The 17,535-nt window shown below is 56.3% G+C and overlaps 6 protein-coding genes and 1 pseudogene across 7 annotated transcripts, besides 1 other annotated feature; 3 read left to right on the top strand and 4 right to left on the bottom strand.

Moving 5' to 3' along the window:
• Positions 1–582: 582 nt before the first annotated feature.
• On the bottom strand, positions 583–915 carry EX895_002535 (uncharacterized protein; the record flags this gene model as incomplete). Its single annotated transcript, XM_029883133.1, has 1 exon — positions 583–915. One exon carries the CDS (start codon positions 913–915, stop codon positions 583–585), a length of 333 nt encoding a protein of 110 aa, XP_029740531.1.
• Positions 916–2,205: 1,290 nt separating this feature from the next.
• EX895_002534 (uncharacterized protein) lies at positions 2,206–5,115 on the bottom strand (the record flags this gene model as incomplete). The annotated part of the gene is made up of 1 exon (XM_029883132.1): positions 2,206–5,115. One exon carries the CDS (start codon positions 5,113–5,115, stop codon positions 2,206–2,208), a length of 2,910 nt encoding a protein of 969 aa, XP_029740530.1.
• Positions 5,116–5,922: 807 nt separating this feature from the next.
• EX895_002533 (uncharacterized protein) lies at positions 5,923–6,624 on the bottom strand (the record flags this gene model as incomplete). The annotated part of the gene is made up of 1 exon (XM_029883131.1): positions 5,923–6,624. One exon carries the CDS (start codon positions 6,622–6,624, stop codon positions 5,923–5,925), a length of 702 nt encoding a protein of 233 aa, XP_029740529.1.
• Positions 6,625–7,570: 946 nt separating this feature from the next.
• On the top strand, positions 7,571–9,250 carry EX895_002532 (uncharacterized protein; the record flags this gene model as incomplete). Its single annotated transcript, XM_029883130.1, has 1 exon — positions 7,571–9,250. One exon carries the CDS (start codon positions 7,571–7,573, stop codon positions 9,248–9,250), a length of 1,680 nt encoding a protein of 559 aa, XP_029740528.1.
• Positions 9,251–11,545: 2,295 nt separating this feature from the next.
• EX895_002531 (uncharacterized protein) lies at positions 11,546–12,880 on the top strand (the record flags this gene model as incomplete). The annotated part of the gene is made up of 1 exon (XM_029883129.1): positions 11,546–12,880. One exon carries the CDS (start codon positions 11,546–11,548, stop codon positions 12,878–12,880), a length of 1,335 nt encoding a protein of 444 aa, XP_029740527.1.
• Positions 12,881–13,236: 356 nt separating this feature from the next.
• Positions 13,237–14,420, bottom strand: EX895_002530 (annotated as a pseudogene; the record flags this gene model as incomplete). The annotated part of the gene is made up of 3 exons: positions 14,054–14,420; positions 13,940–13,953; positions 13,237–13,880 (listed from the first exon to the last, which is right to left on the bottom strand).
• Positions 13,237–14,420: a sequence feature.
• A 515-nt stretch (positions 14,421–14,935) lies between these two features.
• EX895_002529 (uncharacterized protein) lies at positions 14,936–16,996 on the top strand (the record flags this gene model as incomplete). Its single annotated transcript, XM_029883128.1, has 1 exon — positions 14,936–16,996. One exon carries the CDS (start codon positions 14,936–14,938, stop codon positions 16,994–16,996), a length of 2,061 nt encoding a protein of 686 aa, XP_029740526.1.
• Positions 16,997–17,535: the final 539 nt, after the last annotated feature.

The raw sequence follows: 17,535 nt of genomic DNA, 5'->3' as shown, positions 1-17,535 counted from the left end.
ACTTAGATGACTCTCGGAAGCTTGGTGAGGTTCTAAACACACGTGAACGGAGTCTGATATGGCATATACGCTCCACGGTGCCCTGGAAACAGAGCGAACAGCTTTTGGAATGGCTCGCAGACGAAGCCGGATGCATCCCCGGCCGGCTCGAACTGATGTGTGGGCCATAGGCTGTGCTAAGTTAGCTTGTGATCACACGTACCCACTGGACACCCCAGAACACCAGACAGTGTCGAGCCTCTTGATCGAAGTCAGCGCGCCTTCTGGTTCGAACAGCTCACGGTCCGGCTGATTCAAGCACACTGCTGCTCACGCCGATTCGGCATCAAAGTCCAAGCTCAACACGGGAGAAAAACAATGGGCAACGTGCTTTGGATATTGCGATACATTTGTACACCGGTCGACGAGAAGATTGCATGGACTAGGAACGACTTTAGATGCTAGAACAGAGAAGGTTTTGCTCAGGGACAGATACGACATGGTTTGCTTTACGATTTGGGTTTTGCTGTTGCGGTTGCTTTGAGATCGACACGTTTGCTTTCTTTCCACGTTGCTTGTTGATTCTTGGTCAACTGGTTCGGACTAGAGATCCATAGCGAATGCGGTGGCCTCGTCGTCGTCCTCTCTCTCTTCGTCGGCCTCTTCGATCACATTGGCGTTTGCAGGCACCTCGAACTTGTTGCCCTCAAGCTTGGGTGTGCGCGAGATGGCGGCGGGCAAGTCAAAGTTAGGCGGCGAGCGCGAGAGCGGGCTGCTAGCGAGGTTGAGTAGCTGATCGCGCGAGTACGAGATGCGCGGGGTTCCGCCCGGTGTTGTGCCGTACACCGATGTGGACGAGCCGTTGGCAGCGGTGTGCGACGAAGCGGCAGCGGTGCCCGTGGTAATGGTGGTGGCGATGGGGATGGTGGACGACATGGTGGGTATGGATACAGCGATGCAAGCAGAGCGAGGCAAGCGAGAGACAAACAGAGGCGAGAGTACCGGAAGAGAACCAAGAGCGAGAGATATCACCCGAAGACGAAGGTTGGTGAACCAGTGGCGAGGAAGGAGGGGAGGGGAGGGGATCGACGGCGGCGGCTGTGGGTTATATATCGCCAGCTCGGAGCGGTTGAGTCACATACAACAGCCACCACTCGGACGACGCACGAACGACAAGAGTAGCCTGTTGACTCAGGGTCCAAATCAGCCACACACCGCTCGCCAACGCAGCTCGAGTTCACCCCCCAAAGAGGCAAGCGGGTGGGTGGATAACATCATGCGGCCTATCTGTGACGTGGAGCACCATTTCATGCGGCAGGCCAAAGCTGCGTCAGTCCGTGCGGTGCGCCGGCCAGCCAGCTGTCATTTTATTTTCCTTTTTCTTTTCTTTTTCTTTTTCCCTTTTCGCCCGCCCCTGTGTAGTGTTGTTGTTGTTGTTATCTCTGCCGCAGATCACGCCTTGAATTTAGGCAGTCATGTGAGCTTGTGCTCTCTCCCTCTCTCTCTTGCACACACAAACTCGAGCACTTCCCCGCACGAACCCTGTTCTTGAGCTTATCTTTTCAAACAGCGCACGCAATCCTGCCCCCCCTAAGCCTACCTACCTTCACTGCGCTTCCATTGAACCATTTTCTCGCAACTAGTGTGTCTCGCACCATCTTCGATAGGCATGTCATTGGCATCTGAGATTACATGCCCCTCGGGTAAGAGATTGCGAGTGCGCGACTTTCCCGGCACTGCCCGCTATCTCGTTGATAGTGGCCAGGTGGCTTCGCTCGTCGTCGTCGTGGTGGCGTGCAATCCCACCGCTGTGCGTGCTGGCGGGGAATTGCATGGACAAAGCAAGCGTTCGGTGCAGCGAATGCCTGGTGCACAGAAGTCGACCTGTTCCGCCTTATCGTGCATTCTTGTGGCACAGGCTCAAGGGTCTGACGTATGCACGGCTGGTGGTGGCGAGAGAAGACCCCCTCGCATGAAAACCCCGGTAAGCGCTTCGGCATTTTTTTTTTGCGCTCTGCCAATCTCCAATCCGTACTTCTGTGCACTGGCCACGTCGATTCACAAACGCATGGCAATGGCAACGACAGGGCATGGCGCATGCAATCGCGCGGACAGACACGGAATCACACGCATGCACCACGAGCAGAAGCGAAACAGAAACGACATGTAAATTAATAGAAGGTGTGCTACCGACAAAAGACTTCAAATCGGGTCAGCAACGTGTCTCTACTCGTCCTGCATCTCCGACTCGTCGCCCTTGTTACCACCATCGAAAACCTCGCTCCGCGGCAGAGGCAGCTGCTCGTACGCCGCCTTGAACGGCTGCGACCACTTCGGATACACCCTCTTGTACAGATTCATCAGCACCGTGTCCATCTGCGAGATCGGCCCGTCAAAGTGCGCCTTGAAGTAGCCATGCGTACCCAGACTCTCTGTGATGTGGCCCGTCCTGCCCAGCTTGGTATGCAGAGTGATTGGTTTGAACCAGTACACGTCCTCCGGGTTGAAGAACATGAATCGGATCGTCGCCGTCTTCTTGTGCACCTTGTACGGGTGGCCGCTGAGCAGGATGCGTTTCGCGTTGATTCGGGTCGGGCCCGCGTCGAGCAGGTTACCGAAGCCGACCAGGTTCGGCATCTGTGCAGCCGACACACCACGCTGGTCGTAGCCCTCTTCGCCGTCGATCGCGCGTTCGCGCAGCAGCACCGCCGGCGCCGTGCTTCCGCCAAACGTGATCGGCGCGTACACGGTGGCGACTGACGCAGAGACACCTTGGCGCAGGTAGCGCTCGAACTTGTGCACGTTGTTCACGCCCTTGCCACCGCCTCGGCTGTGCTGGCTGAAAATCGGATTGACGCGGAACCGCCTCGGTCCCAGACACAGCACAAGCGGGTCCTTGGATCGTACGGGAGCCTCGTACTCGGTGTTGCGCGTGACGGTAAAGTTGAGCACCGACTTCTTGTGTTCGTGCCTCAAGAGCCCGAACAGCACGAAGGGGACCGCGCAGTCGACTGCAGGCAGCTCCCCGAGGTTGGTCGCGCGTGCACGCACGGCAGCTGCTCGCGGCACGTCCTTGATCCACACGCTGACGCGGAATCCGGGCTGCACACCGTCCAACAGCGCAGCACCTTCTACGCGACGACGAGTTTTGTGGAAGTCTTCGAACTGGAAGATGCGTGCGTAGTCGCGCGGCAAGTCCTCATACGGATCCCAGGGGGAAGTGCGGAACGACTTGAGACCGCGGTAGCGCGCGAACCGCGAGCGGGCGGGGATCTCGAGCGGCGTATCGACCTCGTCGGGGAATTCGGCATCGTCACGCTCTTCACGTTCGCGTTTGCGCTGTTCCTGGTAGGCAAGGTATTCCGCTTCGGCCTGCGCATCATCGACGTCTTCGAACGGCATCTCAGAGACAACGTCGCTGGGCTGTGCGTTCTGTTGCGCGATGGCAGCGGCTTTCATACGCTCGTAGTCGTCGATGGCCTCGTTGACCTGCATATCGCCCTCTCCGTCCATGTACTCGTCGCCGGCGTCGATCATGAGGGAATCGTCATCGTCATCGTCGTCCAAGTCCTCGTCATCGTCATCGCCATCCTCGTCTTCTTCGTCCGATTCGATGATCCACGCAGCACGGTACTTGGCGTTGTCCTTGGCGTTGCCACTGCCCTTGACAATGGTCTTGGGCGTGGTACCGGGCAGAGCGGGCGGCGGGGGCATCTCTCCGTCAGCACGCTGCTTGGCAAAACGCTCGGCGGCCTGCATCTCTTCCTCGGTGGGCCACGTTTGTTCGTTGGCCATGTCATCCGGCTCGTTTTCCGAGACAAGATCGTCGGCAAATTCGTCATCGCGCGATTGAAGCACATCGCCTGCGGTCAGCGGTGCATCCTGGGCCTCGACACCGTCAGCATCGACCATGGCAGCATCGCCTTCGTTGACGTTAGATGCGGCAGATGCAGTGGTGGCGCTGGCCTTGGATCGCTTGGTGCGTGCGTTGGGTGGCGGAGCATAGGTGATGCGGTCGACCTCAAAGTCGCCAAAGTCCGGAAGATGGATGAGACGGTCGGCCGACATAGGAGCACCGCGGATCCAACCCTGCACCTTGAGTGTGCCTCGCTGGGCATCTTGACCGTTGAGTCCTGACAGGCCGTTTGCGTCTCCATTGCCGTTGCTCTCCTCGGAAGTTGGCTCCCATTCGGCACCCTCGCTGACCATCCACGCACGGAAGTCTCTCCATGCGACACGCTTTGGCGTGGCAGTGGCAAGGGTGCGAAGGAGAGCACCACGTTCAGCTCGGTCATCGAGCGCATGCACCTTTCCGACATCGGGCGAGAAGTACTTTGCAAAGCTGAGCAACGACTTGCGTACCTCGTTGGCGGCCTTGAGTGCTGCGCCTGCCTTTTTACTTCCGCCGATACCCGTGGCGCCATCTGGGTGGAGCGTGGGTACAGCGACGACGACGGTAGGCAGACCTTGCGCTTGAAGAGTTCGGAGGCAGAGCTCGCCCCACGAGCCAGGGTCGATGGCGGTGGATGCCGAGAGCACGAGGAGCACAAAGTCGGCGCACTTGCAGGCGTCGAGAATGGGGTAGAGTGCGCCGTACGGGAGAGGGAGGAACTGGATCGTCTGGCGGAAGCGTGTCGCCTCGAGCTCGCAGTACGGCAAACCCTGCGCGAGCGCCTCGTCAACGCTGCGACCAGCGACAGGCTGAACACCGCCGTCGAGGCCTTCCTCCTGGATCCTCCTTACGGCTTCCCACGAATCGCCGTCCTCTGCCAGATCTACGACAGCACAGATACGGGGCGCACCTGCACCGGCACCTGCAAAGCCTTTCGAGAGACCATCCTTGCCCTCTCTCGACGAAGAGGAGCTAGAAGAGAAGACGCGATTGGACTGGATGAGTGCGTGTCGCTTGGATCGCTGCGCCTGCTTCGCGTGGTTTCTCCGGTGTTGACGCGAGCCAACCTCGTTCCCGGAAGCGGAGAGTGGCGATGCTTTGTGCGAGGCGAGACGCGAGGTATTGGATACGTCACTGGCAGAGCGACCTTTCGATGCTTCACGAAGCGTGGTCTTTGTGGCGTGCTTGGATTTGAAGGCCTTGTTGGATTGCCTCAATCCGGAGGCACGATGATGATGTGGCATTGTGAGGATGAGAGGACTGCCAGCCGTCGATGGCGGCGCTTTTCGTCGATAATGTAAGCGCTTCGCCGAAAGATCCTACACTGTCGTCTTCTCTAAGTGTCAGCGAGCGAGTATAGTGGGTGTAGTCTCTTGGGAAGATGTGGGTTCCTCGTCGTGGTGATGGTGCCCGAGAAGGACACGCTTGTCAGGGTCTTCCTCAAACAAACTTTTTCTCTCTCTCTTTCAGTGCCACCGACAGAGCGTACTCAAGAAGAAAATCCTCCTTTTTGTTCTCCTGAACAAGAGCTTCAACACAGCACAAATTCAAGAAAATCGAAAATCGCAAATTTTGAGCTGCAGCTCCTCGCTCCACTTTGGACCTCCGTTTCCCGATATTCTCGACCCGAATCTGAGAGACACTGTTTGCTTGATAGGTACAGAACTACATCAACCTTGACCTTGTGCAGCATGCCATGCCCACGCTGAGGCAACTCAGCCATCTATGAACTCTGAGCGAGGAAGCAATCGCAGATAAGTTCACGTACTTGGGCATGAATCAAATCGATCAAGCAATTTGGTCATCCTCTTTTGAGATGCGCAGCCACAGCAGGCGATCAAACGTAGTTTTCTTCGATACATTGCAAAGGTTGTCCAGTGTCATACACGCGCCGACTGAGACGGCAAGAAGAAAGAAAGGCTCAAGAAAGGAGGCTGTACAGATCACAGCTTTGAAACGATGGACAGTCTCGAAGCCCAAACAAACCATGCTTGCACCCCTTTATCACCAACCAGCAAGCCGGCGCGCTTGCGTATGAGCAGCGTGTGGTTTCAAAACAACTGGCTCTGAGCACGCGAGCCTGTCGGCGTAGGCGGCTGACTCGGATGCGGGCTAGGCGTAGGTGGTGGGGCGAAAAACCTGAACCTGAGACGGTGCAAGATGGGTAGCTTCGGGAAGAGCACAAAGAGCAGTGCGCAAAAGTTGAGACCAAACAGCAACGGGTTGTATCTCGTGTAATGGGTCGAGATCAAGAACAGACCGATGGGCACCGAGGTGAGCCACTTTTTGGCCGGAGTGTACTGTGCGCCCTCGTCGATCTGTTCCCACAGCGTGAGCTGATCGTAGACGCCCGCGTTGGATTCGAACGGCGTTCCGGTGACGTAGTGGAACATGACGTACGAGAGCGACATGTATCCCAGATTGACAAGCGTCCACGATGTATCCTGCTGCATCGCGGGGATCACATCCAGCAAGATCTTGGCGACGAGGATGAGCACGACGTGGATAACCCATGCGCCCTTGTAGTTGACCCAGTCGGCATTGGCGTTGAAGCCGGCGGATTGATCGAGCAGTTCTTCGTGCGTCTCTTCAACGCGCGTCACCGATACTAGCGACGAAGAGCGTGCGCGGCCATGGGGAGGGCGCTTGACAGGTGGTGGTGCGGAGCTTGTTGAAGCGGCGCTTGCGTAGGCGGTTCCCGGCGGACTGATGTGGAGAGACGGTGGGCCGCGCTCGTAATTTGCGGATGCCATCCCGAGGTGTTGAGGAAAGCACGCGTGAGGATGGAAAGCAGAGAGCGCTCGAGTATAAAAGATCCGTTCGGTATGCCCACAACGAAGAAGATGCGCAGTAGAAGATGTTCAGTGAGTCGAGATGGTTTGTGCAGAGAGATGAAAGCTAGAAATCGTAAGCGACACGCAACTGTCCATCAGCATCACGGGCCGAATTGCGGCTGATTATTGGCGCAGTCGAATCGGGGGCGAAGAGAACGATCGGGAAAATGCTTCCGTCTCGACTGACAGCATCCGTCGCCTGCTACTGCATCCACTGTACTTACAGCCAGCGCAACAGACTAGGATGCAGATCACCTTCGCGAGCCAGATTCATCGTCTCTTGGCTCCCGGCAATACCAACTCCGGCAGACTCAAGCTTCAGAGTCAACGGAAGCTCATAACCGAATCAACCATCGGCCTTTGAGGGAGCAGAGAAAGTCACAGCGACTTTATGACTCTAACATCTTGAAGATTACACGCGCGCGCACGCCGAATCGTATATCAAGAAGAACGAGACCAACACAATTCTTGTCTCGCTGAAGGCTGTGTGATGAATCACTGCGCGAAATTCGACGTTGAATATTCAGGGTCGCGCAAATCAGTGCTGTCTACGGGGAGTGTTCGCTCCATGTCTACTTGCAGATCGGCGCTCTCACCGACGCACCGACACATTCACGACTGCAGCGAAAAAGACGAACCTCCACGCATCCGTGCACTCGTAGCTGTTTCAAGTTCCTTGTAACTCGACAGAGACTGAGGGAGTGTTGGATTCGCTACACTTTCGCTTCACTTGGGCCTCGTTCTTGTGCGCATCCTCTCCTCCTTCGCATTCATTTCATCCTCGTCGTCGATTTCCTGGTCTTGAGTGTGTTTGCAATCAGCTTACCATCCTCCCACCACTAGCAACACTGTTGTAGAGATCAACATGGCGCTCCCTTCCACCCTTTCCGCCGCACAGGCTCACCTCGGCGACGGCCTTCCCGTCTCGCTCATCACCGCCGCCTCGCAAGTACACCCGAAACCGATCAACCAGACCTTCACTTACGGCACCGCCGGCTTGCGTACGCGCGCCGATATCCTCGACAGCACATGCTTCCGCGTCGGCCTCATCGGTGCGCTGCGCTCCAAGAAGCTCAAGGGCAAGACCATTGGTCTTATGGTCACGGCCAGCCACAACCCTGAGCAGGACAACGGCGTCAAGATGGTCGACCCACGCGGAGAGATGCTCGACGCAACGTGGGAGCCCTTTTGCACTCTCATCGCCAACGCTGTCACCGACGACGAGCTCATCGCGTCGCTCGAAAAGCTCGTCTCGCACTTCAAGATCGACCTTGCTGCGCCGGCTTCCGTCATTGTCGGCTACGACACGCGCCCATCGTGCAAGCAGCTCGTCCAAGCCATCATCGACGGTCTCTCTGCCTTGGGTGCGCACACCATTGATGCTGGCCTCAAGACTACACCGCAGCTCCACTACCTCGTCAAGTGCCTCAACACCCAGGGTACGCCCGAGTCGTACGGCGAGCCCAGCGAGGAAGGCTATTACAAGAAGCTCGCTGCTGCATTCCTCAAGCTTGTCCCCGCAAAGTCGGATGTGCCGCCCCTCGTCGTCGACTGTGCCAACGGTGTCGGCGCCTATGCCCTCACCAACTTGATCAAATTCATCCCGGAGGATCGCATCGCCTTCCGGCCGCTGCGCACCAGCACCACCACTCCAGGCGCGCTCAACAATGGCTGCGGTGCCGACCACGTCAAGACCAACCAGTGCCTACCCTCAGGCTTTGAAAAGGAGAACCTCCAACCTGGCCAGCGTCTGTGCTCGTTCGATGGCGACGCGGACCGCCTCGTCTACTACTATCTCACCGGACCCGCCAACTCCAAGGACTCGTTCCGTTTGCTCGACGGCGACAAGATTGCTTCGCTTGCAGCCGGCTATCTCTCGGAGCTGGTCAAAGCAGCGGGCATCAAGCTCGAGCTGGGCTGCGTGCAGACGGCATATGCCAACGGCAGCTCCACTAAGTACCTGAAGCAGCGCGTGCCCGTCACCTGCACCCCGACAGGTGTCAAGCACCTTCACCACGCTGCCGAAGCGTACGACATTGGCGTCTACTTTGAAGCCAACGGACATGGCACGGTGCTGTTCTCGCCCTCGGCGCAACGCAAGATCCGCGAGGCGACACCCGCATCGCCTGCAGCCCAGACGGCGCTCGAGCAGCTCGCGGCACTCGTCGACCTGATCAACCAAACCGTGGGCGATGCTATCTCGGACATGCTGCTCGTCGAAGTCATCCTGCGTGCACGCCAGTGGGGCCCCGCAGAGTGGGACGGCGCCTACGAAGACCTGCCCAACAAGATCCTCAAGGTCAATGTCAAGGATCGCTTCCTCTTCAAGACCGAGGATGCCGAACGCAGGCTGACCAGCCCGCCGGGTCTGCAGGACAGGATCGACGAGTTGGTGGGCAAGTACAAGGACGCTCGCAGCTTTGTCAGGCCCAGCGGCACCGAAGACTGCGTGCGCGTCTATGCCGAGTGTGCCATTGCCAGCGAGCTGGCTCCCCTCGCCAACGGCGTGGCCAAGCTGGTCGCGGACTATGCCTCGTTGGGTTGAGAGTCGCGCAATCTAGTCATCTTTCTATGTCGTTGTCGTTGTTTGCTTGTATATCTGTGCGACTGAATGACTGATGGAATGATTGATCAAACATGATGAAGTAAGGAGCTTGTGAGTAGCCCAGGTCCGACTGATTGTCGAGTGAGAGAATGAGAGTTGGAACAACCGGATCATATCACGCACAAAGTTTACGTTCTATAATCACAATATTTTACGCCACTCATCACTAATTGTCTTCGTGGCCTAGTTGGTTAGGGCGTAGGTCTCATACCAACGATCCTGTTACACAGGAATCAACCTACGAGCATCTCTATGCTTAGAAATCCTAAGATCGCGAGTTCGACTCTCGCCGAGGACATTTTTTCCCCTATTTTTAGCGTTTCGGAGGGTAGTAGACCCTCGCAGGATCATCAGGGCGAAATTTGGGATGCGGTTGATCAGTAGAAAGTGGTGTAAAAGGCAAGTCGAAAGATACGGTGGTAGCAGGCGGCGCGATGGTGAGTGAGAGAGGAAGGGACGAATTAAGGGTGAAAATCTGACGAAGGTCTAACATGTTTGGGAGAATCGAATTAACGATAGCGCGAGCGAGCGAGGTTGGATTCGCGCTGACCACCGCAGCCGCTTCACGCTGGTTGGCTGCGACGATGCTGTTGCTGACGGGATTATCAACGGAACGCTTCTCATAAGCTCGGCAATTGCTGCCGTTCTTTGGAATCGAAGGCAGTCCAGCTGAAGTGTATAAGCAAACTCACGCGTGGTGTCCGAGCGGCTACCACGACAAAATGTCGGACGCTAGCAAGCGAGCGAGTGTCGCCGTGCGTTGCGCGTCAATTAGCAAGCTCAAACGAAGTTCAGAAAAGTCAAGACCTTCTCGGTGGGCGTCTTCTCGGTCTTGCTACGGAAAGCTCGCAGTGAGTATTCACCGTCTTTCAAGTTGACGAGACAAGCAAAGATGCGCACCACGCATTCCTGAGAGAAGCCAGTAAATACTGTAAGCTCGCGAAGCTGCAAGCTCGTTTCGTCTCGGTCGATGAAATGCTCAGCGAATGACAAGCGTAGAGACCTTACCGTAGCAAGACCGACGGCAGGCGGATGAGGAAGGAGCTGCTCACGAGAACGTCACGCGCGTGCTGCAAGACCACAAAGTCTCTTTGTTGCACCACAGTCTGATTCGCCGATAGGAATAAGTTTGGTCTCCGAACTGCGACGGATATGTTGCTTTTTCAAAGCAAAGTGTCTTCTGCGCCTTGTTATTGACAGCGCGTGTCGCGGAACAAGGGTGAATGTGATAAGCCGACTGACACATTCGCACTGTTCATCAGTCCAGCCTTCAGACGTGTGTTAGCACAGGCAGCGTCAACGGTCGGAACGAAACGCTTCCTAGAAGGACTCGCCGGACGTGTGGAGTCCTTCCGAAAGGCTTTGACCGCTTTCTTCTCTCCATCGCGGCATGAGCACCATCCACCGAACTCCGACAGTGCGATGCTGTGCGCAGAAACATGAGCGTTTCTTCGGATCTCTCACCTTTCTCTTCCATGCAGACAACTCGAGAGAGATGGGACAAGCATAGCTGAAGTAGCTCAGCTAGTGGGTCCGTCAGATTGTCAATCTTCCCTTTCAATTCCCAAAACAGCTACCCATGTCCGTCTCGTCCTCAACGCATGACCTTGCTCGCGATCGCTGCTATGCATCGCATCCTCACTCTCCGTCACCATCTCCCAGAGCGAAAGTCTCGAAATAGATTGAAAATTCAAATCGCATTCTTCTAACATCTTTTCCCTTTCTTTTGACGCGTGTGGAGTTGTTTTCTTGTTGAAGCGCTATCACGTTGTAACCGGAAGCGGTACGGGTCGGCTTTGATGGTGATGCAACAGCACAGCTCAGCGCGCTCTCTCAGTTGTGCCGGTGAAAATAGATCGAGACAGGGAAAAAAAAGAGCGAGAGTCACACAGAGAGCGGGGAAGAGGCGCGGGGTGAAATTCGTGCCCGGAACCGGCTGCATTTTCAACCAGCTCAGGGACGAGTAACGTTGCTGCGATTTCAACATTCGCTCAGCCCGTTCGTCCTTCTTCCATACCATCCATCGCAGCGTCAAGACTCCCATCACAGGACTCTTTCATCACTATCAGCTGCGCAACTAGTCTGCGTCGTGACTCGAATAAGTGACTGTCCACTTGCTACTACGTCACATATCACGACCGGATAGCAAAGCATCTCCTCAACGGGCGCTGGCAGAGAAGAGGTAGAGGTGTTCGGGCGACAGCGCATTCAGATTGCAGGCGCTGGCTTCTAAATATGGCAGCTCCGCGACCAAGGCATCCTCCATTGTGCGAGACCGACCATGCCGCCTCCGATCCGCGCGACTCTACCTCTTCACCTTCAGCCTTCGACCTCAAAGGCAAAGCACGAGCCTACGACACCCACCAAGATGCATTTTCAATATCTCCCTCCACCACTTCCGCCTCCTCCGTCACATCGATCCTCGGCAGCACATCGGACAAGACCAGCTGGAATTATGTCCTGCGCTCTGGGTTTGCCGGCGGCATCGCGGGCTGTGTCGCCAAATCAGCCATCGCCCCGCTAGACAGAGTCAAAATCCTATTCCAAGCGCAAAACCCCGAGTTCCAAAAGTACTCGGGCAAATGGCTGGGCGTCTTCCAAGCCGGTCGCGACATTGTGCGGGCCGATGGTCCATTTGCGCTGTTCCAGGGTCACAGTGCCACGTTGATGCGCATCTTTCCGTACGCAGCGATCAAGTATATGGCGTACGACAAGCTGCATTTCTACTTGATGCCAACGAGAGAGAGCGAGACGTCGGGGCGTCTGTTCTTGGCGGGATCAGCGAGTGGGGTGTTGTCGGTGTTCTTGACGTATCCGTTGGAGCTGATCCGCGTGCGGCTGGCGTTCGAGACCAAACGCAAGCGGCAGAAGGGTGGGTTGAGGAGGATTATAGGCATGATATATAGGGAAGGTACGACCGAGGCGCCGTTCAGCAGCGACGCAAGAAAAAGAGCGGCGCGAATGGCACAGCAAGCGGCGCAGCAGGCGAATCTCTCCACGTCGGCCACCCAGAGCGCCGCAACCTCGGCAGCTAGCTCCATCGAAAGCGCTCTACGCGCCACGGATCCGAACGTCCCCTCCTCCGCCGTCCCTGCAGGAAACAAGCTGCTAGCCAAATATCCGATCCTCAAATTCTACCGCGGCTTCAGCGTCACTGTCATGGGCATGATACCCTACGCCGGGACCAGCTTTCTCGTCTTCGGCCGCTGTAAAACGCTGCTACAGGACCTCTTCCCGCCCTCGGAACCATCAGCAAACACGCCGGGCAGCAGAAGACAGTGGTTCTGGCCCAGCAAGACCGCGGTCGACCTCGGGGCAGGCGCACTGGCGGGAGCACTCAGTCAGACCGCTGCATACCCGTTCGAGGTCATCAGGAGGAGGCAGCAGGTCGGCGGGATCATACGACCGGGCGCCATGCTAGGCATGTGGGAGACCGCGGCGTGGATCTACAAGACGAGCGGGTGGAGAGGTTTTTACGTGGGGCTGAGCATTGGGTTTTTGAAGGTCGTGCCTATGACGAGCATCTCTTTCGCCGTGTGGATGGGGATGAAGCGGCAGATGGGCATCTAGTTGGGAACCGCAGTGGATATGCAGATAGAGCTATGCACGCCGGAATGACAATCGACGCAAGCACGAGCATAGGCTTGTACGATAGCAGAACGAGGCAGAGTGTGAACAGTGGTTGGTGAGAAGAGCGTGAAGCACGACGTCCAACGGCGGGATTCAAGGCCGAGACGAGTCGTGACGAGCTGGTCGACTTCCAAATGTCACGAGTCCGCGTTCACATCCCCCCACCAAAGCTCGCTTAAGTTAACCAGCAACATCTGCTCCACTAGCAACTGCTCTGCGCAGGTCGGGGAACACAGACACGTCGATCAATGCAAAACAGACTTTCCCTTCTCCGCTGTGATCATCTTGAACGCTACTCATACATTGTACGACGAACGCTGGCGTCTCGACTGTCGTCCAGCTGCGGAATTGTGATCGGGATCAGGTTTGAAGAACCCATTGACGCTCGAAGCGACGTTGGACCACCAAGAGTCTTGCTCATTTGCATTGACTCCTCTTGCGCGTTGCTGTTGCTGTCTGGCTCTAGACCGCGTGTTGTACGCCGAGCCGTCATCTACTCCAGTCGCTGTGGTCCTGAACCTGTCCCCCACGCCTTCGAACCAAGACGTAGGATCTTGCTGAAACCTCCTGAGCTCGTCTTGCACTCTTCCGGCTGCCCTCAAGGCGGATAGCGCATCGATGCCCTGTCGCTGACCTTCTGTTACTAGCGTACGAAGCAACGTTCCAAAGTCGACGCCATTGGAGGAAGACTCGGTGTCAGAGCGCCCGAACAGGTCGGCAAACGCGGAATAGCCTGCACCGAGGTCGTCTGCCAGATCCGCGGTGGGGTCGAGCGAGAAAGCGCGCTGGTTGGCACCGGTAGATGAACGTGTTCGACGGCGGTTTTGCGTTGAGGGACGTTGACGACGTCTGTTGCGCGCTGATGTGGAAGTGTCGCCGGGTACAGCGAGGTTGGGAAGCTGAGTGTAGAGTGTGTTCATGAGTGGGCCGAGCGAGTTGACTGAAGACAGAAGACAGCAAGATGCGATGCAGCGCGGGAGAAACAAGATCAGAGCTTCGTCAGCCTTTGAATACTGTGTAAGGGGGCAAGAGCAAGGGGAGAGCGATGTTGAGTAAAGGAGTCGACAGGCGGGTCGTCGCTGGTGGGAAGAAAGAATCTGGATGTCTACTTACGCTGGCCAAAGAAGCCTCCTCTACCAGGCACTGTGCCGGTGCTGTTGATCGCATCCGTGTTGTCAGTCCACCACGCCCAAATTGCGATGAGACCGCCAATTATGGCGCCCCACTTGATGCCGAACCACGCGAGCGACAGCATCGAGCGCACTGTACGATACGCCGTGACGAGTGCAAAGTAGGCGAGGAAGAAGGTGATGAGCGGAGGCAGAAGCGTCGAGGTCCACGATGCGGGATTGTTGGCTGTACCCAGCAGGCTGTAGATGAGATTGGAGAAACCTGCGAGGATGCGGAAGATGGGGTAAGGGATGATGTCGGATAGGAGGTCATGGATCAGACCTCCCGCATTTTGGGCAGCGTCTGCCATGGTTGCAGAGAATAGAGCACGCGGATTCCGAGAGTGCTTGTCGCTGGTCAAGCTGAGCTTTATATACCTCGAGCGCAAGGTATCGGATCGCCGGATTCGAAGCTAAAGGAAGGCGCGAGACGTGGCTTCAGGATGACTTGTGGCAGGTGGCAGAACGGTGATGATGTGGACGATACGAGCAAAGACGTGGAAAGCGGGCAATTTGCCTCGACGTGGTCCCTGCATAAAAAATCACAGAAAACCATCAGCAAAATCACAAAAGCAACACGAAATCGGAAACACAGCAAAGGGCGTAAATTGACGTGGAGGAGAGTCATCTTTTTGATCTAACAATATGAACATGCGGGCCGGAGATGGATAAGCGATCAGCAAATCAACCCCAACGCTTCGCCGGAAGAACCTTCAGCTTCCAACATCGAGTGACTCGGGCCATCCGTTGACAATCTTCACCACCGCATCTTCATGATCCTCTCTCTCCGTCGCCGTCATCGTCGCCGACTCAACCCTCACAAACCATGTCGCGCTTCCTTGGGCGACTCTCTCGCACGCCTTCGACTCCCTCGATCAAGAGCCAGGCCTCTGCTGAGCCTCTGCCCCCTAAGACGTCGGAACTCCTCACCAAGCCTGCACCGGGATGCACTCCAAAGCCAATCGAGCCCTTGACGGCTGAGCAGCAGCAAAAGGTTACCGATCTTGAAAAGTACATTCGCCAGATATCGGTCGAGCAGCCTCCCAAGGACGACTACAAGATCTGGGAGGACAAGTGGTTGAACGAACACAACCTCTACCAACGCTACCTTCGTGCTGCCAAGGGTGATCTCGAGAACGCCAAAAAGAGGATCAAGTCGACGCTCGAGTGGAGAAGAGACTTCCGTCCCGAGATCATCGCGCCGGGCAGCGTCTCTTCCGAGGCTGAAACGGGTAAACAAATTGTTTCGGGTTTCGACAACGATGGTAGACCGCTCATCTACCTCAGACCGGCAAGGGAGAACACTACCCCCAGCGACGCGCAGGTCCGTTACCTTGTCTGGACCTTGGAGCGAGCAATCGACTTCATGCCACCGGGTGTCGAGAATTATGCCATCATCATCGACTATCATAAGGCCACCTCCCAATCCAACCCTTCCCTCTCTATGGCTAGAACCGTCGCCAACATCCTCCAGAACCATTACGTAGAACGCCTCGGCCGAGCATTCATCGTCAACGTGCCTTGGTTCATCAACGCCTTTTTCACCGCCATCACCCCCTTCCTCGACCCCATCACAAAGGAAAAGATCCGCTTCAACGCCAATCTCTCCGAGTTTATCCCGGCTGAACAGCTCGATGCCGAGTTTGCCGGGGGCAGGTATAATTACGAATGGGATTTCCAAAAGTACTGGAATACGTTGATCGAGGTTGGAAATATTGCAGAGGACGGCACTCGCAAAGCTGACAAGCCTGCGCAGGAACCGAAGCAAGTCTCAGCCAGCGACGAGGCTGTGCAGAAACACGCTGATACCATTGCAGCTTCGCAGCTCACCGAGGAAGGCGCCACCGTCGGACTCGGTGCGGCTGCTGGCACCACAGCTGCGCTTGCGGTTGCCGGAGGTGGAGACGCTGCTGCTGCTTCCGCCGACGACAAGACCTCTTCCGCCTACAAGTACCTCCAGAACACTTCCGACTACGAAGACCTGCTGTCCAAATACGACACCTTCCTATTCGACTGCGACGGCGTCCTCTGGTCCGGCGACGAGACCATTCCCGGCGTCGTCTCGGTCCTGCAGAAGCTCCGTCAGCGCGGCAAATCGATCATCTTTGTCACCAACAACGCGTCCAAATCCCGTCAGACCTACCTCAAAAAGTTTGCCGGTATGAACATCGAAGCCGCCATCGACGAAGTGTTTTCGTCTTCCTACGCTTCCGCTGTCTACCTGAAAAAGGTGCTTGACTTCCCCGCGGATCGCAAGGTCTACGTGATCGGCATGCACGGCATCGAGGAGGAGCTGGATGCAGAAAACATCCTGCACTGCGGCGGCACGGATCCGGAGGACAACAAGTTCTTGCCCGCACTCGATTTTACGTCGCTGCAGAACGAAGATGCGATCGACCCCAAGGTGGGTGCGGTGGTGTGCGGATTCGATATGCACATGTCGTACATCAAGCTGGCCAAAGCGTTCAAGCACTTGACTCGCCCCGGGTTCGATGGGCCTGTTGAAGCTGGTGTGAATGGTGGAGGATGCCACTTTATCTTGACAAACGACGACTCGACGTTCCCCGCGAAAGGCGGACCCTGGCCGGGTGCGGGAAGCTTGTCGAGCCCGCTCATCTTCTCGACCAAACGCACACCGACGATCGTGGGCAAACCGCATAAGCCCATGCTCGACTGCATCATCGCGACGAAGCAGTTCGACCCAAAGCGCGCCATCATGGTCGGTGACAGACTCAACACCGATATCGAGTTTGCAAAGGCCGGGGGGATCGCGAGTCTGTTGGTGCTGACGGGCATTTCGACAAGGGACGAGATCGAGAGCCCGCACGCGAAGACCGTGCCTGACTACTTGATCGATAGCTTGGGCAATTTAGATGCCGTTCCATAGATAGATTTGTTTGCTGTAGACTAGACTTGGGTGAACAATATCACATAGAGTTGTTTCGTTATTGACGTTGTGTAGAGCGACTGTGCCGTTCCGTTTCGTGGTGGGTTCTTCGAGACGGCGGTGGTTTGACATGGTTTGAATAGCTATTGGTGCAGGACAAGCTGGTCTCTCCGTCCACTGGCGGACGACAGTCTCATGGACAAGAAGGGGAGAGCAGCGTCTCACACAATGAGTAACTCTAATCCTTGTCCTCTCCGCATTGCATCGCTTCATTCTGGAACACTGTGATGAGGGGAGCGACTCAAACGTCGAGAAATTCAGATGGGTGCGGATATAGATCGACATCGAGCAAGACGGCACGACACACATATGAGGAGATCATTTCCGTCCTCGACCATCCCCTCTTATCCATCTACTAACGGGGTATTCCTGAGGAGCCTTCCACCCTTCTCGCACAGCATTCGAGTGCGAGCTTCCTCAACACATCCGCACACCACTTCCGCATCATACTCAGCACTATCCTCCTCCTCCTTAGCCTC

Source organism: Sporisorium graminicola, chromosome SGRAM_15 (assembly GCF_005498985.1).
Source record: "Sporisorium graminicola strain CBS 10092 chromosome SGRAM_15, whole genome shotgun sequence".
In the NCBI taxonomy this organism is placed as follows: Eukaryota; Fungi; Basidiomycota; class Ustilaginomycetes; order Ustilaginales; family Ustilaginaceae; genus Sporisorium; species Sporisorium graminicola.
Note: the sequence above shows the minus strand (reverse complement) of the source record. Positions and strands in the feature narration are given on the sequence as shown.